Source organism: Artibeus jamaicensis, unplaced genomic scaffold (genome assembly GCF_021234435.1).
Source record: "Artibeus jamaicensis isolate MK-2021 breed Jamaican fruit bat unplaced genomic scaffold, CSHL_Jam_final contig_332, whole genome shotgun sequence".
Lineage (NCBI taxonomy): Eukaryota > Metazoa > Chordata > Mammalia > Chiroptera > Phyllostomidae > Artibeus > Artibeus jamaicensis.
Window position 1 is genome coordinate 21738812 of NW_026521788.1, and position 25219 is coordinate 21764030.

The 25219-nt window shown below is 54.9% G+C and overlaps 1 protein-coding gene across 1 annotated transcript in view; it reads left to right on the plus strand.

Moving 5' to 3' along the window:
- Positions 1 to 6604: 6604 nt before the first annotated feature.
- Positions 6605 to 25219, plus strand: part of LOC119038155 (collagen alpha-1(XIII) chain) — an 82348-nt gene continuing 63733 nt past the window's right edge. Inside the window, exons 1-7 of the mRNA XM_053664040.1 lie at positions 6605 to 6625; positions 9371 to 9406; positions 12362 to 12388; positions 13612 to 13662; positions 20848 to 20883; positions 21616 to 21642; positions 22503 to 22529. Coding sequence (XP_053520015.1) covers positions 6605 to 6625; positions 9371 to 9406; positions 12362 to 12388; positions 13612 to 13662; positions 20848 to 20883; positions 21616 to 21642; positions 22503 to 22529 — 225 coding nt within the window. The remainder of the gene's footprint in view (positions 6626 to 9370; positions 9407 to 12361; positions 12389 to 13611; positions 13663 to 20847; positions 20884 to 21615; positions 21643 to 22502; positions 22530 to 25219) is intronic.

Genomic DNA, 25219 nt, shown 5'->3' on the forward strand with positions numbered 1-25219 from the left:
GGGATCCTAAAAGTTGGCAAACCCCAGGGTTGAGTGAGGGCTGGGGCCTCAACCCAGGGTCACGGGCAGGACCGTAGGCATGAGGCGAGCCCGGAGGCAGGACGTGTGCCATTAGTCCAGGGCAGGGCTTCTCATCCTCAGCAGGATTGACATCTGGGGCCAGACAATGCTGTTGTAGGAAGTTGCCAAGCATGGTAGGATGTTTAGCAGCAGGCCTGGCCTCTGCCCCCTAGAGACCAGAAGCGGCCTGTCAGTTGTAACAGTCAGCAATGCCTCCAGATATTGCCAGCTATCCCCTGGGGGGTAAAAGCACCTCCGGTCGAGAACACCTGCTCCAGCAGATAGAGTGTGACAGGCACTGTTAGTCACCCAGCTCAAAGGAGAGCCTGGATGCAGAGCATTTGTCCTGGCAGAATGGGCGGGTCGGCACGTGGCAGAGCCAAGCGGGACGTGGTCAGCTGCAGGCAGCCTGGCAGCAAGTGCCAGGAGGCGCGGGTCAGGGCTGGGACCCCAGCTGCTGGGAGTACAGCGGTCAAGCAGGGTGAGATCACAGCTCATATGACGTTGAACTTTGGCATACTCTGTCACTCTTTACTTTCCTATCCAGGACCAGGACTGGATCCAGGGTCTGGGTGGGGCCGAGCCTTTGGGAAGAGACTGAAAGCTTACCTGGAGGGTCATCCCACCTCTGATGAACTCCATGACCTCTAGCTGGAGAGCACAGGTTTCTGAGTAAGAGAGACCTGGTTCCAATGCAGGCTCTGCTATGTGGAAATTACAATAAACCGGAAAGGAAAGAAGAAGAAGGAGAAGGGGAAGGGAAGGGAAGGGAAATAACAAAGAAAAGAGAAGGGAAGAAAAGGAGAAAAGAAAAACCCCAGATATTGCCACTTAAAACAGGGGCACCACCTTAGGCAGGTTGCTAACCCTCTAAGCCTCAGGTTCCTCATCTGTGATATGAAGATGATAATGCCAGCCTCACCTGGTTGTCGTAAGGATTAAATATTCTGTTCTAGTGAGTGTACTTAGCACTGCACCTGCCACATAATGGGTGCTCAGTAAATGTTGTTAATTGAATGAATGAATCCTTCTGCAGAAAACCTTTTCCCTTAAATCCTTCCATTAGTTTTAGTTCTCTTGGCCGGATTTTCTCCAGCTTTCTAATATAGGAAACCGTTGCCTTCTCAACGGGAGGAGATGAGTTATTCATCTGTGCATCACCAGAGTTTAGCAGCAGGCCTGGAAGGTATTAGGTACTAACAAAATGAAGTTTTCCTTCCTCAAAGGACAATGGCTGTGCCTTATTCATCTCTATGTAGTCATAGCCCAGCCCACAAACTGACACAGTAAGTGATCATTAAATGTTTGTTGAATGAATGAATGAATATACAAAAAACGATTGAAGAAAGTCATGACCCAGAACGCTACCCCAGGATTCTCCCTAGGAATCCATTCCTACATGTCCATTTAGAAGGGACGTTGCTGCTTACCGGGAGGAGGTCAGCCAACCGGGATGGACATCAGTGTCCTCACCAAGGCAGTGGGTGACAGAGGAGGATCTCAGGCAGCACTTTTGCGCCTTTCCCTGGGGACCTGCCGCAGGCTGCTCTGCTCCCCCCAGGGACTGGGACAGATTTCTTGATTGTCCCTGAGGCAGCAGGCACAGGGTGGGGTCCTCCTCCCTTGGGACGTGGCAGTGCGGGCTGTACCTCTGCAGGGTCACCTACACAGGCACAAGAGATAGTACAGTTTGTTAGGAAGACCCATGGCTGAGGAGTCAGGAGACCTGGATGCTCCCATCCAGGTCACTCCCTTTCTGCACCTCTGTTTTCCCATCTGTACAATGGGGACTTGGCAATGCTTGGGACAATTCCATCCTTTGGTGACTGGCTAGAGACACAGGTCAGTCAACAGCCATGTTACTGAGCAAGTGGCTCACATGGGAGACCAACCAGTGACATCTAGGCTCTGCTGGGTTTCACAAAGCCATCCCATGGTTCAGGGCGCTGGACTCAGCGTTGGGCGAGGCGTCTGCTCTGAACTCTAGGCGTCTGATGAAAGCTGGTGGGGGCAGGGCAGCAGCTGGATTTTCCCACGGGGGCTAAAGATTTCCTAGGGGACCTTTCAGGATCATCACTGATGGGGGCAGGGGGATGTTTGTGATAGCAAGTCTTCATAACTCCCTGTCTCTCTTCCCCTTCCTAAAGTACAGGATTAACTGACAAATGGGTGCGTTCTTTTTGCTGAAGCACGCTTTGCTGTAAGGACGGTGGGGGAATTCGAGTCCGGAAGAGCTCGACAGAGCCAAATCCACTTGCTTCAGAAAAAGGAGCTGGAAAAGGGACAAGAGAGGGCTGGCTAGAGAGAGGGTCCATGGGGAGGTGTGGAGAGGGAACGGCTCTGCGCGCAATTTGGGGCGAGGTATTTTTTGACTGAGAGGCATGGAGAGAGGTAGCTCAGTGAAGGCCCTTGAAGGAACAACTCAGCATTTCTGTGCCTCAGTTTCTTCATCTGAAAGGTCTGGACAATAAAACCTTTTCCCTAAAGGAAAGCACTTAGAATCATGCCTGGCACGTAATAAGGACCATAGAGTTGCGTACAGCGATGATGGTGGTGGTAATGTAAAAACCCTTGAAATCTCCAGGAGAGTGGATGTCACTCAGGGGTGGACTGAGCAAGTGGCTCTCCTGGGACCCGGCGGAGACAGCCAACCACCCACCCCCCATCGTTTGCCCCCCTACATCTGGTAACATCCGTGCAGCCGAGAGTGCTCACGGCAGGCGGGGCTGTCCCCAGAGCTGCGCCGCATCACCAGGGACTCCCCCAGAGCCTGCAGCGCCGAGAGCCAGGGCCATCAGGGCCCGAGGGTGCGGGGCATCTGCCCTCCATGTGGCTAAACCATCCCAGAATTGCCGTGGGCTGAACTTCGTCACCAGCCTGCTTCTCATAAGGACATTTCCTCCTGCCAGGAGGCGCAGGCTTCCCAGCAGGGCTGGCCCCTCTAACAAGCTGTACTGGGGGGGGGGAATATTTTCAGATTCTGGGTGACATTCCCCTGCCCCTCAGCCTAATAGGTCCCAGGTGCTCCCCTCCACCTCACCCTGGCCGCTATTCTGTAAGACTGCGAGCTGGCCTGCGGGGCTGCTGGGGCCCCCTCGCCCAGCCATCGCACCTCTTGGCTTTTTTTGTGCCCCCTTAACATAATGGCTTGACAGAGGCCAGCATCAAGGAGGCTGTTTCCTCCTGGGTAGGGACCAGGACAGAGAAGCCAGCACATAAAGGTGGAGAGAAGGAAGCCGGCTTTGGGAACCTGAGGAGCGAGGGGAAACATAAGGAGTCTTTATTGGCCAAGCATAAAAGAAGCAACTGAAGTAGCAGCTGTGTTAGCGCAGCCAGGTCGCCAGGGGTTGGGCAGACTCACCAGGCCCAGCTGGGAACCCCACAGGCCCCGGGGGTTCATGACTCATGTTCTGCAGAAATGCCTTCAAGTTCACTATCTTTCCATGGATGCTTTTCTCTACCTTCCCTTCCCACCCATCCTCCTGCCCCCTTTTGCGGAGGATTTGAATTTGTAATTCTTGGCCACTGTCAGTAATGAGATAGGGCTATTGCTGAGGCCTGTGGGAGGGAGGGAGGCGAGTGGGCACAACTAGGAGAAAGGAGAAGGGAAGGGGAGGGGAAGGGAAGGGAAAGGACAGAGGTGTGGCGGGTGGGTGGGGCCAGAGCACAGAGGTGGGTGGTGAGAGAAAGGTAGGGGGCAGCAGAGCCGGGAGGGCAGAAAAGCAGCGTCTGACTCACATCGTAACAGAAACTAGGACAGGCCGATAGACATCAGGCAGGGAACCGAATGAGAAGCCTCCTTCCGCCCCTGCTGCTTCCCGCTGGTTTTCCGTTGCATTTCGTGGGAGCGTGGAGAGGAGCACAAGTGAGCTCATAATTGTAATTGCTTTAGGTTCCCTTATGCTTTTGACCTTTTGCCATGAATGGGCCTTGGTGCCCGCCGCCCCTCGTCCCACCAAGCAGCTACGTCCCCGAGCTCGGGCACATCCCGAGGAGCCCATTTTGTGGGGCGGGAAGCTGAGGCTTGGAAGGGGTTGTTCGGGAAGTCAGGGTCCCAGCAGGGCTGCACCTGGGGCCCAGACCTCTGGACTCCTCATCCAACAACGAAAATTTGGAGATGAAATAAAGGGAGAAGAGATTATATTGGTGAAAGTGGGCCAGGAAAATACAAACTTTGAAGACCAGATGGAAACCCCTCCGCCGAAGAATTCTTGGACGCTGCTTCTGAGGCAGCCCTCCCCATACTTTCACCAGCGACACTGACCCTGGCATTTTCTCTCTTTTCCAGGACCTCCTGTAAGTAACTCCAGCTGCAGCCTGGTCTCACACGTCTGAAAGGCCTTGCTCCCTGCTGGTAACTGGGCCTGGGAGGGGGGGACTGCCCGCTGTCTTCCCGAGGAGCCCCTGCGCCCTCCAGAGCCTGCAGGGTCCCTCCGGATCGTCAGCACGGGGACACAGACTGCCATTTTTCTTTCCATGCCCCTCTGCACCCCTCCAGGGCCAGACGATGGCTGCCCCCAAAGCAGGTCCCAGTTTCAATCTGAAAGGCTGGCATGCTCCATTGTTAGTCCTGCTCCTTTGTCCCCCAAAGAACTGGAGTCAAAGGAGCACCAGGTATTAAAAAGAAGAAAGAGACCATCTGGACTCAGGTTTGGTCCTTGGAAAACCTCCTGCCCATTCAGCAAACGGGTCAGTGAGCAGCTGTAGGTGTGGACTAGTCCTGAGGACGAGATGCCCACATGGCTGTGTGGGCAGCTCCATTCTAGCCAAGTCACTTCGGGCAGGTGATGGTGGTGGTGATTGTTCTTGTTGTTACTGTTGTCATTAAGACAACGGTGTCAGCTTGTTCGATTAGGAGACCACACAAACTATAGGCAGCACTCCAGGCTCCTTCCACTGGCCTCGCCCTAAGGCCCGGGGCGGGGCGGAGAGCCCAGTCATCACTAGAGAACCTGAGAAGCGTTCAGGGAGACTGGCCCCAGAAGTAATAGATCCAGAGAACAGGAGCGTCTCTTCTTGAGGACAGCATTTGATATCCCAACAAAAGACCCAGAGGTCGCAGGGGCAGCTGCAGACTGAAGTTGAAAGGGCCCAGCCCTCGGCATCAGATCTTTCTCAAGGTTGCTGAAAGCAGCCGGGTTTCATCCCCGCCCTGAGAAGGAAGTCCCATAGCTTTTCCCTGCTTGCCCCGTATCTGCAAGAGCAGTCCACTCAGTCTGCAATAAGACGCTATTTGCTCTTCCCCGTGGGTCCTGACCGGCGCGTTGAGCTGGCTGGGCCGCCGGTGCTGCCCCGCTCCCTGCCTGCTGAGTTACAGGGAGGGAGGAAACTCCTTGAAAAAAAGGAGGGTGATTTATCACGGCACGTCTTGGATGTCAGATCTCAATTCCTGTCATCAATCTTCCAAAATAAACTCCACCGTAGGAAACTTCAACAGACCACCTGCTGCAAACGGGCTGGTTTTTCCTTCTTTTTTGACAAAGCCAAAAAGAGTCCTCACCTCCCCGCCACACGTCTCCCCACAGCCAGGCTGCCGGGCCACGCCAGCAGCTCAGCTCTGGGTCCCTGGGGCATCCTGAGAGCTTCTACTGGCCTTGCCTTGGGACTGTTCCCGGCCAGAGAGGGCGCTGCCGCTCCTGTGGGCTCTGCAGTGCAGGCGCAGATGAGAGGGGTTGCATCTAAGCCTCTCCTTACAATCCCTGCCCACCTGGCCGCCACCAGAGTCAGCAAGTGACGGGGAGGGGCCCAAGTAGCTCTCCCACATCCTCGGTCTGACACAGAAGAGTCCCGAACCTTTTAACTGTGGCAGAAACCACAAGGCAGGAGGAGGAGAAAATGGGAAACTGACCATGTTGGGAATCACCCCCTAGCCCTGTTCTCTCTGCTTCTGCAAAGAACGAATGCCGTTGGCCCGAGGTGAGGGATAGGGAGATGGCAGCTTGTTGCAATGCCTGTCTGCTGCCCTCTGGTTGTATCTTGGGAGCCTCTCTTGGGGTGACTCTGTCCTCCAGTTGGAAGAGCCAGGCCCCTGTGAGCACAAGGACTGCTGGTACCCAGAAAACACAGCCATGGAGGGTGGCTTTAAGTAGCAGCAAGAATCACTTAAATGGTACGAAACCTATGGCCACCACTGCCCAACTCCTCTCGCCCATGGCAGACATTGCTAATCAATTCGGAGGCTTTTTAACATAGTTCTTTAGGTAGTCCATTGGGGCCCACACTCGTGCTGACATGTGTTGGCCATGCCTGTGCTAGATTTTAGAGAGCATTTCTTAATCATGGAAACTGTGAGGTTGGAACAGATGACTAAGGGAGTGGGGACATCTTTTTCTCTGGAACAATATATGGAAATACATGATGTCCAGCTGTCAGCACCGATTGAATGTGACCCTTGAACATGATCAAGGCCCTCCCTTCTCTGCGTTCGTAAAATAACGGAGCAGCACACACAGGTCACACCGCTGGCCGGGTGGTGTGGCACCATCGGGGATCACAGTGCTCGCACCTCTGTAAACGTCCCTCTCCCTCTTCCCTTCAGGGTCCTATGGGAAGACCTGGCCTCCCGGTAAGTACATTTTATTTCTTCCTCCTTCCAAATCTCTCTCACATGCTCATTCTCAGTCCAAGGACTGGCGAGTTTGGGTGGCTGCGTTCCTCCAGATGTACCTGGGCGAGAGGCTTCTGTCCAGCCTCTCTAACCCACAGCTGAAGGGCAGGCCCCTTCAACACTGGACCTGACCTCAGACAGATGGCTCTGTAATGGAGGCCTGGAAGGGGTGTCCTCCTGCGCACTAACCCAGATTAAGACCGCTGCCTCTGCTTTCCCCTCTGCCCTCCGGTGAGAACAAACTCAAAAACTTTTGTTTGCCCCCCAGTTACCATTTCTGAAAGCTAGAGAGGCCATGCCAAGTGACCACGAGGGCTTTGGAATAAAAGTGGAAATAATAGTGATAGCCATCTCTCGTTGAGACCTCAATCCGTGCCAGGCACTATGCCAATCACTCTTCATACATTTGATTTGTTCAATGACTCAGTGAAATGGGTCATCATCATGTCTATTTTATGGATGAGGAAACCGAGACCCAGAGAGGTAAAAATACCTCTTCCAATCGTCCAAGCTTCCGTTGTAAACCTCTTGGAAGCCCATGTTACCACACCCCATTCCGTACTGCTGTGTCCTGTGGGCCACGCTCCAAGTCAGAGAACCATCTTTAAAGTCTTTGAAGACATTGGTTGCTCTGTGAGGCAGAGCCTGGGGCAAATATGCATTGAGTGCTGGATGCTGTGGGCCGGTGGGTGGGGAGGGACTCGGGCAGGAACGCCGCAGCCTGCCAGAGGGCCGAGGTGTGGCGTGGCGTGCCATCCAGGACTGGCACCAGAGGGTCTTCTCTCCCTGCGCCGGAGACCATGTCCTGTGAATCACACACCCTTTACACTTCCCTCTTACCCCAGATACCCCTTTTGACATGCATTATACTATAACCTCGTGACTAATCCAACAGCTTCTAGAATTCACGTCCAGCAGTGACTTTCTTAATGAAATGCATGTGGGAGAATATTTAGCCTTGAAAATGGAAATTGCTCCCAGTAAGTCCAAGCCCTAAAGCAGAGGAGGAAGGGTGAGTGGGTCCCATGAAACCCAAGGAGGGAAAAAATCAGATGACTGGGGGGAACGTGGGCAGACTTTCTACTTTTCTGAAGACATCCACCTTTAAAAAGCATCTGGGGGCAAGTCACAGAGCAGGGGCTGCTGCACATACTTTCCAGTTTCTGGCCGTTCCACGCCCGTCCCAAACCTGAGCATTTTATGGCCAGGACTGCAAAGAACATTAGTTTTTCAAATGAAACGAGAAGAAACCCAAACACCCATCCTGCAATATCATTCAAAAGCCCAGGAGCGAGTGGGCCGTGGGGATGTCACACCCGACGTTCAGTGGGCCTGGTGTCCCACAGCAGCAAGGGCAACTGATCCACAGGCCACGGTCCCTGCGCACACACTTCAGCATGAGGGGACCTGGGAGGGACCCGAGAAGGAGTTGCTGATGCCGGCCCTTGTTGCAAAATACCAAGTATTTTGTACAAACACGCTTACAGAATTCACTTGCCCGCTGGGCTTGCTACCCGTAGATGCTGTTTGGACAACACTCCCCAGGAGGCAGGCACTGGGAATAAGCGCTCCAGAGACCACGCCTCACGGCAGCCTCCCCGCAGCCCCACAACAGAGGTGCAGATGCTCAGGAAGGTTAAGGAAATACCCAGGCTTATAACCAATGCTGCTACCCTGCCACACAGTCAAGAACGTTTTACTGAAGATACCCTTGGCCTTGACAAAGTGCACGTCACAAGAGCCTAATTTCAGAGCCAGTTACTACTTGCTGGTGCATCCACATACATCTTGGGATGCTCATTGTCCCTCAATACATTGTGCCTCAGTGGGGTCAGCAGGCACAGAATTACCCCAGAAATGCCCACAGCCTTCAGGGGAATCCGCTCGCCCAGCTCTCACCTGCCCAGCAGGACAAACACCATCTCATTTTCAGCCCCCACTGCTTTCCAGCCCTCCAGGCTCCCAGCAAACCAGGCCCACCCCAGAATTTATGATGTCTGCACATGTATAATTGCAAAAAAATATTTTCTACCAAGAGGGGAGGAACAAAACTTAATAAGCGGATTTCCAGAGTGAGAAGATGTAACCCCTGGCTACAAAACAAAGCTTTCCCTCTGAGCAGCTGAAACTCGTGATGCGGCCGCATCCACATGGCTCACGGTCCTTCCTGCTGGCACTGGGGGTGGCGTGAGGAAGGCGGTATGGACGGGCTCTGTCTGTGGCCTCCTCAGCCAGGGAGCGTGGGTACTGCTCCCCGGCTCCAGCGAAGACAGACTTAGGGAAGCGATTCACCTGTCGCACGGGAGCTGCCCCTCACCCCGCTCTGTGCCTTGGAGTTGAGCAAGGTGACAAGGATGGGGTACATTCTGCTGTGGCTGGAATGGATCGCAACAACAGAAGTCTGAGGGAGGAAGAGCCTGGGACCCATTACAGAACCCATAGGGAAACTGAGGCCCCGGCCGGGGGCCACACTCCCATATTAGTGTTCTTACCGCAGCACCGTGCCCAAGTACAGATGGCAATAAGGGTGGCTGCCTGCCAGGCAGTCTGTGAGGCTGAACGGGCAAGTTCACTCACACGATGCCTGGGCATCGGCCCAACTGCCTGTGCAAGACAGGTCTTGGGTGCACAGCCAGCCCACGGGACCCTTCCCATGCTGGCCCCGCTCCAGCCACATCTAATTGTCTCTGCCTCCTTCATTAGGGGGACAAAGGTGCCATTGGGATGCCTGGACGTGTGGTGAGTTGGCGCATTTTTCCCTGCTTGGGTGGCCATTGCTTGCTTCTCCATGCTAACTTGTCCTCCAAACCATGGCAAGGTGTTGCCCACCCCCACCAGGGAAAGGGGGGAAAAGGGGGACTTGGCCCTCCCTCTTCCCTCGCTGAAGTCAGCTTCAGAGAGGCACAGGCCAGGGGAAGAGATGTTTTATTTCAACCCTTCAGATCTTGCCATATGGCTTTACCCTCCAGAGAGCTGCCATGGCAAAGGAAAAATCCAAGAAAAAGCATGAATAAAGCTCTTTGCCAGTCACCTACTGGGAGGGCAGGGCGAGGCCTGAATTCCTCTTGACACTGAGAGGACTCGCACCCACTCCATCCCCGAGGCTGGCTGCTCACCATCAGAGTGATAGCTGCCCCCACAGCCGCCCCACTCGCCCCCAGGCCCCCCCCACCCCCCGACACCACAGCAAGAGCAGCAAAAGGTGGTGAGAACAGCAGCCTCCAACGCCCTGCAGAAACTGGCGGAGCCAGCTTCTGGGGGCACCGTCCCGAGACAGAAACCAGAAGATGGGGAAGGCGGGGTTTGCCCCAGGTAGTGCTCTCAGGTCCTCACCAGGATGCTGGGAGGTCAAACACTGAACATCTCCTGCTGAAAAATTAAGATGGTGAGAGGGGAACAGGACTGTTGGGCAGGGCGAGGATAACTCAGGGATGGGAAGGCCGACCCTGGGCCTGGAGGCCCGAGTGCTAGGGACTGTCCTGGTGGCTCCCGGGCTCTGAGGGGCTGGAAAGGGCAGGAGAGACACAGGCTGGCAGCCTAAGGCAGTGATGGCCGCATGCCAGCCCCACCACCACCGCCCTGTCTGACCCCTAACTCCCCACCTGCCCTCGGCCTCGACCTCTGCCCTGGCTCCCAGGTGCCCCCGGCGACCCCATGCCATCCTTTCATGTCACTCACATGCTTTTCCTCATAACTTCACCTCCTGGGCTGCTTGGCTTTAGGCCCGGGTACAGCATCCATGTGTGAGTTTGCTTGCACGTGTGAGCCTGGTGTCAGAGAAAAGGCATCCGGACCATAGCTAACACTCAAGAGTGCTAACTGCGTGCTGGCCTTGTGCTCAGAGCCTTACACACATCAGCTCATTTGGCCTCACAAAAACTGCAGGAGGTGGGCACGGTTCCCACCCCATCCTTCGGATGAGAAAATGGAAGCTCACATGTTAAGTGTCTTTCCCACGGTCACATGGCCCGGGAGTGGCTGATATAGGACTTGAGTCCAGGCAGCCTGACTCCAGACCTGTGCCCTTGACCCTGACGAAGCTGCTTTCCCTCCCCAACATTGGCCTCATGGCTCTATAGAGGGTCTGTTCCTTCAGGTGAAGCCACACTGCCTAGGTCCAGGACCTGGGACATTTCAGGGGCTCAGAACAAGTGCCCCATGTCACAGAGCTTGAGGCTCCCCAGGGCCCACCCAAGCGCTCTCTGTCAATACACAGAGGCCAGAAACCCTGCACTGCTCCACATGAGGCTGTCCCACTACTTCCCAGGTCACGGCGCTGTGGACCTGCCTGACCCTGACCCTGTCCTTCAGTTCTCCGACTCCAAACACAGAGTCCCCAAACTGTCACTGGGTCCCTCTCTGTGCAGAGCAGGGAAACAACGTCCAGCCAGCCTTCCTCGGAGGCAGGCCGTGGGTGGGCCTGAGCCCCGCATGTTCTCCACTGTAGCCCTCCACGATGCCCCCCGTATTGACGGGCATGTTGAAACTCGGTCAGCCCAGGTTTGGGTGGAGTTGGGTTTTGTACCCAAGCTGACCGTCAGACTCCAAACCCTCTGCCCCTAACAGGTAAGCTTCAGGAAACTAGACTCTGAGTGCAGCTACCAGGCTGCAAGGCAGGTTGAAAAGTACAAAGCAGCCCGTCCGGGCCTGCCCCCACTGCTGCCCCTCCTGCCCTCCTTCTTGGGCCCTGTGGACTGTTTCTCGCCCAGCAAGTATCCATCCGAGCCTAGCTCAGGCCCACAGCGGTGGGCCAGGAGGGCAAGCCACAGGGGGTCTCCCATTCCCTTCCACACAAAGCTGTTTTCAAGCTGGGGGTGTCATGCTGCTTGTGTTATTTTAAATGTGGCAATGGACCCGTTTGGCTGCCCAGCAGTGGGCCTGCTGTAAGCCACCCGATAAGAACTGGGGTGGCCAGTGGGCGTGAGATGCCTGAGTTGTGCCTGTGGTTCACCGGGGGTGGCACCACTGGCTTCTGTGGATTAGGGTTGGTGGGGGCTGTTTGTCCACTGGTCACTAGGGTTACAGGGACCCTGGGCAATTACCCATTTTCCTCTGCATCCCAGATCCATCCTCCATCATCCTCCCAGATGTGTGTGTCCTACCATCTGTCCCTCCATGTTCCTCCAACCCCTCTCCCTCCTGGCCAGCCCTAAGGACTCCTGGGGTGTCTAGCTTGGCAAGCTTTGTGCTCGGTCCTCAGCTGGACCTTTGTACCAACTAGATCCCACCTCATAATGCAGTCCTTGGCAAAGTGTCCCCATGACCACCTCCACCTTGGGTGGTCCCTCGCTGGCACCATGGCTTTCAGGCCAATTTTCTGACCTGGGTGGGTTCCCCCTCTCTGTCTCTCTCTTCCTCTCTCTCTCTCTCACACACGTGCACACAGAGACACACACGCACTTGGAGAAGGCCTCATAAGGCCCCTGCCGCTGTTCTCTCCGTTATCTGGAGTGGCTGGCTGGGGCCAGACCGAGGGGTGAGGCAGTCGCCACCCACACCCTGTGCTTGCTGGATGCAGGACCTGTCATGTGTCAGCATCTGTGTTTTGTTTTGCTTCTTATTTCACGGTGATTTCTTTTGTTTGGTTGTTGTGCCGTCAACACAGATTCTTGTGTGTGTGCTTCTCTCTCATCCTTTCTTTTTTCTCTCCCTCTCTCACTTCCCTGCACCCCGTGTTGCTTGTGGCTGCCCCAGGGAATAAAGGGCCAACCAGGTGAGAAGGTGAGTCCACACTTTCCCCTTTGCCCTTCTGCCCCAGCCTTGGCTTCCACCCCCGTGGACTCCTGGGGGCCTTTCTGAGGCCCCCAGCTCAGCCCTCCTGCTGGCGTGCAGGCTAAGCAGAGCTGCCAGCCAGGCCTGCTGTGCTCTCGGCCTCTCACGGCCGTTTTCTAATAGCTTCCACACCATCAGCCAGGGTCTTGGGTTCCTGGGCTAAAACTGCAACCTCGCTGGCCGAGTGGGTCTCCCCTGCCTGCTGAGGCTGCCTGTTGCCACCAATCAAATTTCTGATTCTGAGCCTTAGAAAGTCACCCTTCCCAGAGGCAAGGAGTGTACCGGTTGCTGTTTTGTGTGGGACGCAGCACCCTGCCGTCCTCCCAGCAGGGCACAGGCTGGGTCCTTCTATCAGAGCATCGCCTCTCACCTCCATCTCTGTTCCATGCACCCTTCACCCTCCTTCTGTTGCCCCTCCCCACCAAATTCTGCCCAAACGTAACCCCTCAGTGTTACTCTGAAACCAGGACGAGGAAGTTCCTGGCAGCTCCAGCCTTCAGGCTCAGGGCTGCTGGGCCTACACAGCACGTGTGTGTGTGTCTCATCCCTACCCTCTATTTTCAACAACTCCATCCCTGGGGCAGGCTGCTCGCCACTCACCAGTTGCAGGGAGTGCAGCCACATGGGTAGTTGGGGGTAGGAGTGGAGAAGAAGACCTAGGAGACTGAAACTGGGCTGGGGCTGAGGCAGTTTGCAGAGTGTCCCGTGCAGGGCTGTGGGGAGAGGCCTCTGGGGCCCGAGCAGCCATGGCTGAGCTGTGTCCCCCCTTCCTCCCTGCCTCCCCCACCCTGTGCCACCCTCTTCCCCATCACCGCACTGAATCCTCTTCTTCCTGCTTCCTGGTCTGAGGCCCCACCACCCTCTTTCCCTGGTCTCCACATCTTCCGCTTTTGCTATACCTCTTCTTGCTTTATTCCTCCTGCTTCCCTCTGCCCTTCTCATCTTTTCTGGATGTCTCATTCATCCCTCGTGCGTCTCCCGTCCCCTGATCTTCCCTCCCCCTGCGTATCCCCTGGCCCCTCTGCGCTCCACCTCCGGCTGGCACCCCACCTTCGCATGCCTCTCCTTCCCCACCTGCCAGCCCCTCCTTTGACTCTTCTTTTCCCACCCCTCTCCCCTCCTGCCCCTGCCCCTCGCTCCCGATCCCTCTCTTCTCTCTCTCTCTTCTCTAGGGGGCCCCAGGAGATGCTGGGATGTCGATCATCGGTCCCCGTGGCCCCCCTGTAAGTGGTTTTTGCTTTTCTTGGGGGTGGGCGGGATGGGCGAGTTACTGAAAAGGGCTTAGAAGCGTTGCCTCTGGGTGTGGCGGACGCCACATGTGATGTGGTGGCCAGGCCGGGCCTCAGTGCTGTGTTGATGTTAACGAGAGTGGCCTGACTAAATATACCCAAATTACAGCCTGTTGGGAGGGTGTGCAAAGGCCGCCCCTCTGGCCACGAAGCTGTAGCAGCTGCCAGGTGGCCCTGCTGTCTACAGGCAGAGGGAAGCAAGTGCCCACTCCCGTCTGGAGGGGGTGCTCCCGCTTTCCAGGGGACGAGCCGTGTTTCTGGAAGCCCATGGAGCAAATACCCATGAGGTCCAGACTCCCTGGTCTGACACCCACTCCCAGTCCTGGCAGACGCCAGATCTACCACTCACCCTCAAAAGCTCCTTTTGTGCTCGGCCTGGGAGGAACTATGTCTTGGTTCCTCCTCCCCATGGCTGCGGGTCTTGGGAAAATCAGAGATGATTCCATTCAGATATGCTTCTTAGGGACCGGATGGGTGGCGTGGGTGATGATGGGGAAGATACTGTGACTATGGGAAGGAGGGCTGGCTGTTTTTCTCAAAGAGTGCCTGAACCATGGGGCTTCAAAAAAATCACCATATGTCAGCATGGAAAGGGCCTCAGCAATGGTCTAGCATAGCCCTCTGAGAAGGGGAAACTGAGGTCCAGAGAGGGGAAAGGATTTGGCCAGGCTCCCACACATAGGGTTAGGGCAGGATCAGAACCCAAGGCCCCTGGCATTCAGGGCTTCCAGACAGCAACGGGCCACCATCGCAGTGTTTTGCTATGTGCTTTTCCTGAGCTGCTATTTACAGCAAGAGAGTGAGAGGAGCTGTACCTTCCCTTCAAGTAACAACTTCTGGGAGGCTGAGGTTAGCCCAGTGGATGGATGAAGCTCTGCCTGCTATTCTTCTCCTTTAGTGGAGAGAGCCAATAGGAAGCCACAGTCTTAGACTGCCCGCGCTCTAAGGAGAGGGATCAGAGAGCAGATTGCTAAGTCTGAGGAGGGAGTCGTGATGAGCTAGCCAGGGAGGGTCTATGATGAGAGCTGAGAGGTGGAGCCAATCTCCCTGCTTGAAGCCTGGGGAAGGTCAGACGGGGAGCCAAAGGCTTGCAGGCAGGTCAGGGTCTGGGCTGGAGTCAGGGCTTGGAGGGTCCTGGGCCATGTAGACACACCTTCTCGGCAAGGCGTCCTCTAGCCCAGACCACAAGGATAATGCTAAGGGCTGACACTCGGGCACTTGCTTTGGGGCAGGCAGTCTCCTAAGACCATTCCACGTAGTAACTCAATCTTCACAGGAGTCCCGCAGGCAGCTACTATTTCCATCTCTATTTTATAGAGGAGAAAAGCGAGCACAGAGAAGTTCAGTAACCGGCCCAAGGTCAAACACTGGAATGTGGTCACGCTGGGATTTGATCTCTCAGGCGGGATGCATGGCTCGGAGTCTGCACTCGGAGCCCTGCTGCTGTAGCAGCGCGCAGAGAGCGGGGGTGGGTCCCCTGTGGCTCTAGGCTCACGTGGCCACAGCCTGCACGGGCTGGAAGCTTCTCTGTGTATTGGGGGAGCCATGGCATAGATGCCTTGAGCCCAGCTGTCTCTGACAAAGGTGGTGTCCGGTCAGGGGGCGACTGGGATATGGGAAGGTTACAGAGAAGGACAGACCTCCAGGTTATAACGGCAAGGACAGTGTCTGCGGTGGGCCTATTAGGAGGACAGGGATGGCCACCATCTGTCTGCCTCCTGGTCTGACCACAGACATCCCACTGAGTCGACCGAGTTGTTGCTCTAACATTCTCTGAGCAGCTCTTTCAGCAGCATCTTGTCAACAGGCTGCCTAAAAGTTGTAGAAAAGACCTCTTTCCTACAACTTCTGGAGAACATGCTCGGGGCAGTGGTCTGCCTCAGCTCCCCTGGCTTCCGGCCCCACGTCACAAGCCTAAGCAGGAACACAACTCCCACACTGGGTTTGACGCCAAAGGTGAAAGTACCTTCTGTTCAGGTAACAGCGATGACTTCGGTCTCCTGGGCACCTAGCCCCCTCCTGGAGCTTCCCCACGCGCCAGCCTCCTTCATCCCTCCCAACAAAGCTGGGAGGCAGGCCCGCCAGTCCATTTCACAGAGATGGAAACAGTCTCGTAGCCGCCTGTGGCTGCCTCGCCGGTCAGTGCTGGGGCTCGGTTGGGCCCCATAGCTGTATTCCCCAGGCAGCACTCCTTCCCGGCGCTGCCTGCCGTCTTTTAAGCTCTCTTTTTAAACAGATTTTTACCTTAAGGAGAAAAAAAGGTTCTCCTTATTGGAGCTGTGTGGTGCGAGGTGAGACACAAGGAAGCTTGACCAAGCCTGGCGCCCTCTGCTTTTGGCCTGTGTGGGTGACCATCACCCAGATGACAGGGGCCATCCCTGCTGAATCCTCACCAGACACCAGGGCAACCCCATCGGCTCATTCCCAGAAGTTACTTGGAGTTGGTGAGAACAGGGCAGGGGGAGACAAAGGGGTCATTTGTTTTTAAGAGGTAGAGGTCAAGTGGGCAAGCCCTCTGGCAGGGGATGATGGGACCACGTGGCTTTCCGCTCAGCCCGGAAGGGCCCCACACACATGCAGACAAGGACCAGCCTTGCTGCTCTTAGGGGCCACCTGCCTTCTCTCTCAGAGTTTCATACGTGGTCTGGCCAAAAGGAGAACCATCCAGGCACTTCTGGGAAGGATGGTTCACACTGTAATGAGGCAAGACGCTGAAGCGGTTGTCCCATTAAACCGAGGGGGAGGCTGGGGCCTCGAGAGGCTGGCTGGCCCAACAGGCACTGGAGAGGCCACCTTCCAGGCTAGGAAATGCCCCCCATCTCGGAGGGAGCTCAATCCCTCCCTGAGGTGTGGACCCTGGGTCAACATCTCCAACTGATTGCCTCTCTCAGAGAATCAGTGCCTCCCAGCTTCTCTTCAGGAACCAGGGGGAGCTCTCTGAGCTTGCAGCCCTCGTTCACAAGGAGACACCCCTGTCAGGTCAATACACGTGTTGAGTGTTTCTTGGTTTACTTATTTCATTAACATGTGTTAGGCACCTTCTGCACGCTAGGTACTGGGAGACGAGGGACACCTGACTGCAACCCGCTTGCCTCTTGGCAAATAGACCAGCAATGCCACAGTGATTACAATGGCAGCAGTCAGTGCTCGGCCTGGGGCAGTGAGGGGGCTGTGGGGACAGAAGGAGGCCCCGGACCTGGGGCGGAGGCAGGCACGGAAGGCTTCTGGGAGGAAGGCATAACTAAATTGTGATCCAGGATGAGCAGAGGTTACCCAGGTACCAGACTCGGGGGAGCACTGATTCTCCAAGGCAGGAAGGCTTCCTATAAACTCCTGGAGAAATGGGGAAGTTCTTTACAGAGCCCAGCAGGGGTGAGACTGGCGAGGCAGCAAGGATCTGATCATGAAGGACCCGGACACAATGTTCAGGAGTCCGGATTTTCCCCTGAGGGCAGTGGAGAGCCGTTGGGTTGTGCTCAGCAGGGGAGGGACGAGATCAGATTGGCAGTTTAAAAAGGTCTCCTGATTGCCCTGCTCCAGCATAGAGAATGTGCAGAAGAGGCTGCAGGCAGGGGCCTGGCTGGAAGGCTCCTGCAATAATCAAGACGTGGCCTGGAGCACAGCCACTGGGGCTGGTGGGACTGCGGGGCTGGGGAGCCATTGTGAAGGTGGAATTGAAGGAAAGTAGTGATAATAAAAATGGGGGTCGAGGGAGGAACCCAAGACGATTCCATATTTCCGACATGGTAACAGAGTGGGTAGGGGTGCCTTCCCCAGAGGGAAGAGCAGACTTTTTCTGGGGGAGATGAGTTCAGTCTGAACACGGTGAATTTTTGAGATGTCCTGGTAACATCCAAGGAGCGTAGCCCTCCGTTTGCTGCCAGAGCTCAGAGGGTGTGTACTGAGCTGGTTGCCCTGGCTCTCAGGAGCCAGTCCCTCACACCCCTCCCAACTTTGTGTTTAATGAAATCACAATTGTAGCTTGAAATCAGCCACGGTGGGAGTATTTACACCACAGAAATTGGCAAATGCTGTACAAAGCAGGACTCTCCTTCCCACTCACCCCTACCCCAGCCAGTGATTAAACACTTAACGGCACAGTCTTACATGAAAGCTAGCACTGACTTGGAGAGAGGGGGGTGAAATGAGGCAGGCTCTGGAAAGGTACATGACCGAGCCTCTCTCTGCAGCCAGACAGAAGGGAAGGGGAGGTTTCCAGCAGGCTGGCTCCAACCAGAACATTCTGTCTGTCCATGTTGCATTATCCTGCACCAGTTGTAGATAAGAAGAAGGCAGGGAAGCGTAGACAGATGCAGGGTTCACTTCCAATAGCAGGGGTCCGAGAGGCTCCCTCCCCGCCCTAGCTTTGAGTTAAGGGAAGAGACTTCAGAGAGCAATGTAGAGCTAATTTCCCTTGTTCTGCTTTAGAAGGATATAACATTAATCTACAAATCTATTATCCATAATTTTAATATGATCTTAATTCAAGTGCACTTGGAAGAAATGTTTGTGAGGATGTCAAAAAATTTCTGAAAAATAGTATAAGGGGAATGGTGAAGAGGGGACCAGTTTTTCTATTTGTCATTATGTGTCATAAAAACAGAGCAATTATTTATAACAGCACATAAAACAGAATGGGGAGGCCAGAAATAAAGCCAAATGCATCTTGGAAATTGGTCTGTGATAAAGGCTCGATTTCACAATAAAAAGAGAAAAATAGATGGATGAATATCTACCTCAGTTATATCAGAATAAATTTCAAATAAGTAAAATACTTAGATGTGAAATGTAAAACCCTAAAATACAAGAACAAAGCATGAGCAAACATTTTATATTTTTTAACTTGGGAAGGCCCTTAAAACCCAGAAGCCACAGGGAAAGATTGATAAGTCGGTCAACATAAATGTAAGACTTCCATGTGGCACAAAATATATCACAAACAAGGCAGCCAGCTGGACAGAATGTCTGCAACATGCATGAGTATCCAAGACTTACTGTGCTCGACAAAGAGCTTTACTCAAATCAATAGGAAAAAGACAAACAACTGAGTAGAAAATATTGCTAAAGAATACAAACAGGCTGTTCACAAATAAATAAGACTGGCAATAAACATGGGGAAGGAGGTCCGACCTCAGCATGGAATTTGTTGTAAATTAAAACCCAGTTCCAAGCCTCTCCAAGGGCCTTACCCAGGCCCAAACTCTCCAGGAAGTAGAGTCCGAGTTTCCATTTGGTCAATGACAACATTCTTCCCAAGATCCCCGAAAAAGCCTCGGTTAGCCCTGCATTTGGCTTTGGGTTGGAGAGATACCTCCTGCTACCAGGGCCAGCTCTGTAATTAGCAAACCATGCGATTATCTCTGCCATGTAAACATTAGCCCAAGTGGGACTTGAAGACGCTTCTTGGAATCCTCTCCTCCTGACCTTTCCTTCAGGCATCTCAGCGTTCGGAGAAGTCGAAAGTTTACAGTGGCAGGTTGCAGAGGTTACATTGCACCGTTTCCGGGTTTTCTCCTTGGTGCTATTCTTAGCATCACTTATCCTTGACAGGAGAGAAGCCAGGGGCCCTTCTGATATATGAGCGGCATCTCTTCCCTCTGGCCCTTTTGGATGCCTGCCACAAGCCCATCCTGAGCCTGCAGCATACTCCCCGCCTGGCCAGTGCACCCACCCTGATGGCAGGGTCCACATCTCAGCCATCCATGTCCCCTGAGCACTTGTGTCCACAGCTTTAAGAAGAACCAAAGCAGCCTGGAGATGTTTGAGGTTCACAGCAGATGGATCCAGAGAAATCTTCCTCTGGTTAGGGCCTCATTCGGAAACTATTACTTGGCAAGGACAAGCCTCCTTGGGTCCTAAGAGATATCGGGCTCAAAAGCAATCTTGCTTTATTTTGGTGCTTTTAGGTCCTGTCCAACCCAACAAACATCTGGTGATGGCAGCTACCATTTCAAAGGGCTTTGCGAGCACAACGGAATGTAATTCAGTGACCCTAGGAGGTTATATGGTTATTCCCATCCTCCAGTTGAGGCAGTTAAGGCAGAGAGAGGTTAGGTAACCTGCTCAGAGTCACAGAACCATTGTTGGCAGAGGCAGCCAGATTGCAAAGCCCAAGTTTGGGAAGAGACTGGGCCATCTCCAGCCAGGAGGGGACTCCAAGCTGAGAGCTGAATATGGGACAGATGTGGCATGTCTGGGGAAAGGCGCCTGAGCCAGTGCGCCCGGGCAAAGAGTGTGTGGGAAGATGAGGCAGGAAAGGACCGAAAACGACAGATCGGGACGCGGTTGAGGATGACCCTGAATGTCGTGTGAGTGAAAGAACGAAAGAGAGCCAGTACTGGTTCTGGAGAAGGCGAGCGACAGGACTCACGCTTCCTAGCGCTCCGTTCTCCTCGACCTCCTCGGCCCTCCCAAGTCCTGGGTCTGCACAGCTTCATGCTGCTTCCAACCCAAGCGCGTCTCTTTTGCCCTAAATATCGACCACAAGCCAGTGAACCTGCTTATAGTCCACCACCTGAACACCTTATATGTGGCCCTTTGCCCACCCAGGAAAATGGGCGTGAATAGATCTGTGTCTCACAAAGATGGGGAGGATCCAAAAATTGCCCAACTCAGAGAGGCCTGCCAAGAGGAAAGTGAGCAACTTCATTCTGACCCAAAAGCACACATCTCAAGGGTCAAATTTGGATAGCCATTGATACCCAAACTGTCCCTAGATAAGTCGCCGTGAGTGATGGCTGCTTGAATAAAAACCACAGTTCAGAAGTTCAGTGCGCTGCAGGCTGCGTCCCCAACGTCCTTGCTGTCCGTCACCTGTTTACATGCCAAGGTTTGGAGTGAAAGAAGCAAGGAGCTCTGAGGGGCTACTTCCCAGCAAGGCCCGAAGGATGGCGGCCAGCTCCTTTCCCCTCCCCCACTGCCAGTCCGGGGAGGAGATGTGCTGTGCTCCACTCCCATCTTCATCCTCCCTCACGGCCAGTGCACGACGCTGGGGAGAGTCCTGGATGGTCACAGAGGAGTGGGAAGGGACCAGGCCCCTTTGGGAACAAAGGTGGACCAGGGCACTGAGGGGTGGTTTCAGCCCCTCCACACCTTCCTCACTCTCTGTGTTCTTTTCAGGGTCAGCCAGGCACCCGAGGTTTTCCTGGATTTCCGGTAAGTGGGAGAGCTGTCTTGACTCCTGGGCTGGAGGGGTTAAACTTCATGCAGGGCCAGTCCTGAGGCTGCTCTTGCCCTTCCAAACCCTGGTCAGTAAGGACCCTCTCCCAAGAACCTTTCATGGGAAGGAGAGGTGCTCAGTGCTCGGAGAAATCAGTGTGGAAATAAAGGGACAGCAGGACAGGAACAGGTGAGTGAAGTCACAGGCTGGTAAAATTTGGTAGGACCCTGGAATGCGGAACAGATGACTCACCGCAGGGAAGCAGCCTCAGACCTGGCCTTCGGGGGAGCTCTGCCTGGAGGAGGCTGGGCGGTGGCGGGAGGTGGCTGTCTGGGTGTCCCGGGAGCCCAAGACAGGTTCTAGGAGGGAGGGCAGAGGGGCAGCTGGGTTTTTTCCACAGGCCTCGGTGCTGGCCAGCCCTGATTTCTAGGAACACACTGTCCACTCTCCACCCAGGGTGAGGCCGAGGCCTGTGACAGCCCCCACCCATCAGGTCCTCCTCGGTTTGGGACATCTCGTAGATGATATCTCCCTCACTCCTCACAAGGACCCTTTGAGGAAGGTCTATGATTCTCACCCCCATTTTAGGATGGGAAACTGGCTTATCATGGTCATACAACCAGCAGACACTTGAGCCCCAGCTGTTGGAGACTCACGGCCCCAGGCTGCCTCTGCAGCAGGAGACCTGGGAGGCTCAGCCTTTATATCTCTCTTCTTTCTGCTTTCAGGGTCCCATTGGGCTAGACGGAAAACCGGTGAGTACACCCTCTTGGGCTGGGACTCCACCCTCTCACTTGGTGCAGGTCACTAACTTGGGGTGTCTCAGTCCTTTTGCAAGACCCCATGTCCTTGGAAGAAGCTTTAGGTAGAATGACCATGTTGGGGGCAGAAAGTTGTTGCCAGTGGGAAGGGAGGAGGGGCCGTTAGCCTGGGTTGCCCTGACCCCAGTGGGCCTCTGCAGGGCACACACCCGCCGCCCCCAAGATGGGCCTTCAATGTCTGCAGCAAGAGCCACGCTAGAATTGGGCGCGATGCTGGGGCGCTCCTGGAAGGCAGCCGGGTAGGGAGGACTCACAGCCAGTTCTAAAGGAGCCTGGGCACTCTCCCCTGCTGTTGCTCCTGCGCCTCCCGTCCTCCTGGGGCCTCCCGTCCTGGTTGAGACCCCCCACACACATGTCCCCGTCTGTACTGAGCCTGCTTCCCCACCCCGAACTTCTCTCTTTGTTCATTTCAATTCTTCCCACTTGGCCCCAGACATGAATATTCCTGGGGGAAAGGAGACCCCTCCCCACTCTTGGGAGGGAATGAGCTGGGGGAGAGCTCAACCTTCCAGTGCGCTCAGAGCTGCCCCCCTCGATGGAAGGCGGTGAGTGCCGGGTCCAGTCCCACCCGCTCTCTTCTCCCCTGAACAGCTGGCATCCTCTCAGATGAGGGGTCCAACCACTACCTGGTCGCCCCTCTCTGCAAGCCAGAGTAAGCACAGCGAGTCGGCTGTGGTGATCACGTCCACTCCTCTCCCAGGACCTGGTGGGGGAGGGAGGGGCCACATGTGGCTGGACAGGAGACCCCCAGCTGGCACCCAGTATGCCTGGCACTCACGCTGTTTTCCTTCCAGGGCTACCCTGGACCAAAAGGGGAGATGGTAAGACCCCAGCTTTCCTGTCTTCCCTCGAGGGGTGGGGGGTCAGCTTGAACCACTTGGGCCACAGCCAAGCACTGCCCGGCAAATGGGCCCAGCAGGGGCAGCGGGAGTAGCCGCCCCACAAGCACTCCCCAGCTGTGTGCAGTGCGTGCCCCTAGGTCCTCACACGGATGAAGGGAGGAGAGGGGGGCAGGGGGGCTTCTCCACGTGAAAAACGCGGCTGGGGGATCCAGAGAGAATTCACGCTTGGCCAGTGTCACACGGAGTCAGAGGCTAGTGCTCCCTCAGGGATGCACTCACGGCTAGCACTCACACTGGGGGCGTAGGGAGCCCATCCAGCACTCTTGTCCTTGGCCTGGGTTCCTCATGCTCACCCTCCTCTGGGCTGTCCCAGGACTCCAGGTGACGCTGTCTCACCGGGCACAACGCAGCCTTGGAGAAGCAGACCAGCCTCCGTCTTCCTCCAGCCCCTTCTGCCTCTGCAGAGCCTTTTAAAGGAATGTCCTCTCTCTGCAGTCTCCCCAGGCCACTTCTTCCAGAAGGAAAAGGTCTGCCTTTGTCAGGGGCTCGCCACTTCGGGGGAGGGGCCATTCTCAGAGGGACTCAGGGGCCACTAAGAGCAGGTAGGCCAGCCCTGGCTGGGATGTGGTCCTGCCTCCCAGGTGGGTCACATCTGCATTGTGAGCAGCCACTTTCTGCGGGCAGGCCCGGTTTGTGCCAGGTGTGACGGGAACGTGGCAGGCTCCTGTCTCCCTGTCCAGCCGGGCTCAAAGTGCTAGGTGAGATGCTGAGACAACTGAGACACTGCCCAGGCAAGGGGGGCCAGAGTCCTGCTTGGGAGGCAAATAACGGCTTGCCAGGGGACCCTTGGTGACTCAGCTCCCTCGGCACCTCAGCCTGGCCACTTGATGCAGACTCAGCCAACACTTACGAAGGCCTTCTGTCTGCTGGGCATGGAGCTAAGTGCTGTGCATAGATGAGCTCACACTCAGCATGGCCCCGTGCTCCGGGTCCCATTGGTATCCCCTTTGATAGCCGTGGAGATTAAAGCTCAGAGAGACTGAATGATTTGCCTAAAGTCACCTAGCCAGGGGGCATCCAGAACAGGATCCAAACTATTCTCGAATTCCTGTCCTCCACATTTTATTGCCTTGCTCTCTCCTGAATTCCCTCTCTCCTTCCCAGTCCCCCTGCCTCCTTCCTGCCTTTAACACATTTTTGTGGGGTAGCTACAGTATGCTGGCACTGTGCCAGGTGCTAGGGATCTGCACAGGAATAACGCCCAGTGTAGTGGGGGAGACATACATTTAAATGATTATGCATATAATTAGCAAATCGCCTTCGTAATTAGTGCTATGAAAGGGCAGTGCTTGTTGCCCTGAGAAACCTCGGTATAACAGCACCTCACCCAGGCTCAGAGGGTCAGAGACGCGTTCCTGAGAATGAAACTTGAACTAGGGTCTGAGGGATGAGGATTTAACTAAGAGAAAATGGGATGGGAGGGACATGGAAGAACAGCTAGTGCAAAGGCCCCGAGGCAGGAAAGTCCTTCAAATACCCACAGAACCAGAAGAAAGGCAGTGAGGCCCTGGAGGCAGTGGGTGGAAGAGCTAGTGTTGGAATCCAGGTCCCCAGCCAGCTTTCCTCTCCATCCCAACAAACAGATTGCAAATGTATTTTTCGTTGCCCCTATCCTGTTCCTAAATATGCTGTGCCCGTGCTTGAAGTAATGTAGACCAAGGCAGGAATAAACTTCCGTATTATCATTGTGGTAGAGGCATAAGGGGTTTGGATGCCAGGAGTTTGGGGCATTCCCTTCCCGGAGGCTTGGTGCTACCACGTTTAGTCTTGGTACTTCACAGGTAGTGATGATGGTTATCAGTTGCACTGTTCTGTAATCCCCATAATGACTTGTTATTCCCACCACACAAAAGGTGAGAGTGAGGCATAGGGTGTTTGAGCGAGCATATTGCCCAAGGCTACATACACAGCTCCTAGGTAACAGAGCCGGGATTGGGAGCCTCGGGCTGAGATCTTCCCCCTCACCACACTTCCTTTCTGCTGCCAGGGCCTTTTGTCTCGAAAGAAAGGACCCTTCCTCTATGGGGCTCTTCTTCCTGTAGCCCTTCTGCCCCACCCCATTCAACCACCCAGGAGTCTCCTCCCATCTGTTAGGGGTCAGAGCTAATTCAAGGGAAGGGTGGGGCCGTCCCATGTCTCCTGAGTCCACTCAGTGTGATAGATCCGCTATCCGCCTCATGGTCATCCATCAAAACCCGACAGGCTACAGCTATTAGACTCCTGTTTGGCTTGGCACGGGGGCCCCGAGCTATTAATTCAACACTGTCTGGTGTAATTATCTTGGCCTGCTTATCATCTGTCTGTCTCCTACTCTCTTCTCTCCCCAGATGGTTTTCCCTCTGCTAGGCATCCAACATAGGGGGCTGGGGCTCACCCTCATGTGCTAAACCCATGTCCTCACCTGTCAAAAGGGGGTTATCTCTGTCCCACCCACCTCACGGGAGCCCCGAGAACTTGATGTAAGATGTAGACAGGATCGGGGTCCCACAAGTGCTGTAAAGGAGAGTGGGAACTCTCCACCCACAACTTAGCCCACCAATTACAGGGCTGCCCCAAGGGTGGGAAGAGTTAATTCATACCAAGTGCTTAGAACCGTGCCTGGCACAGCA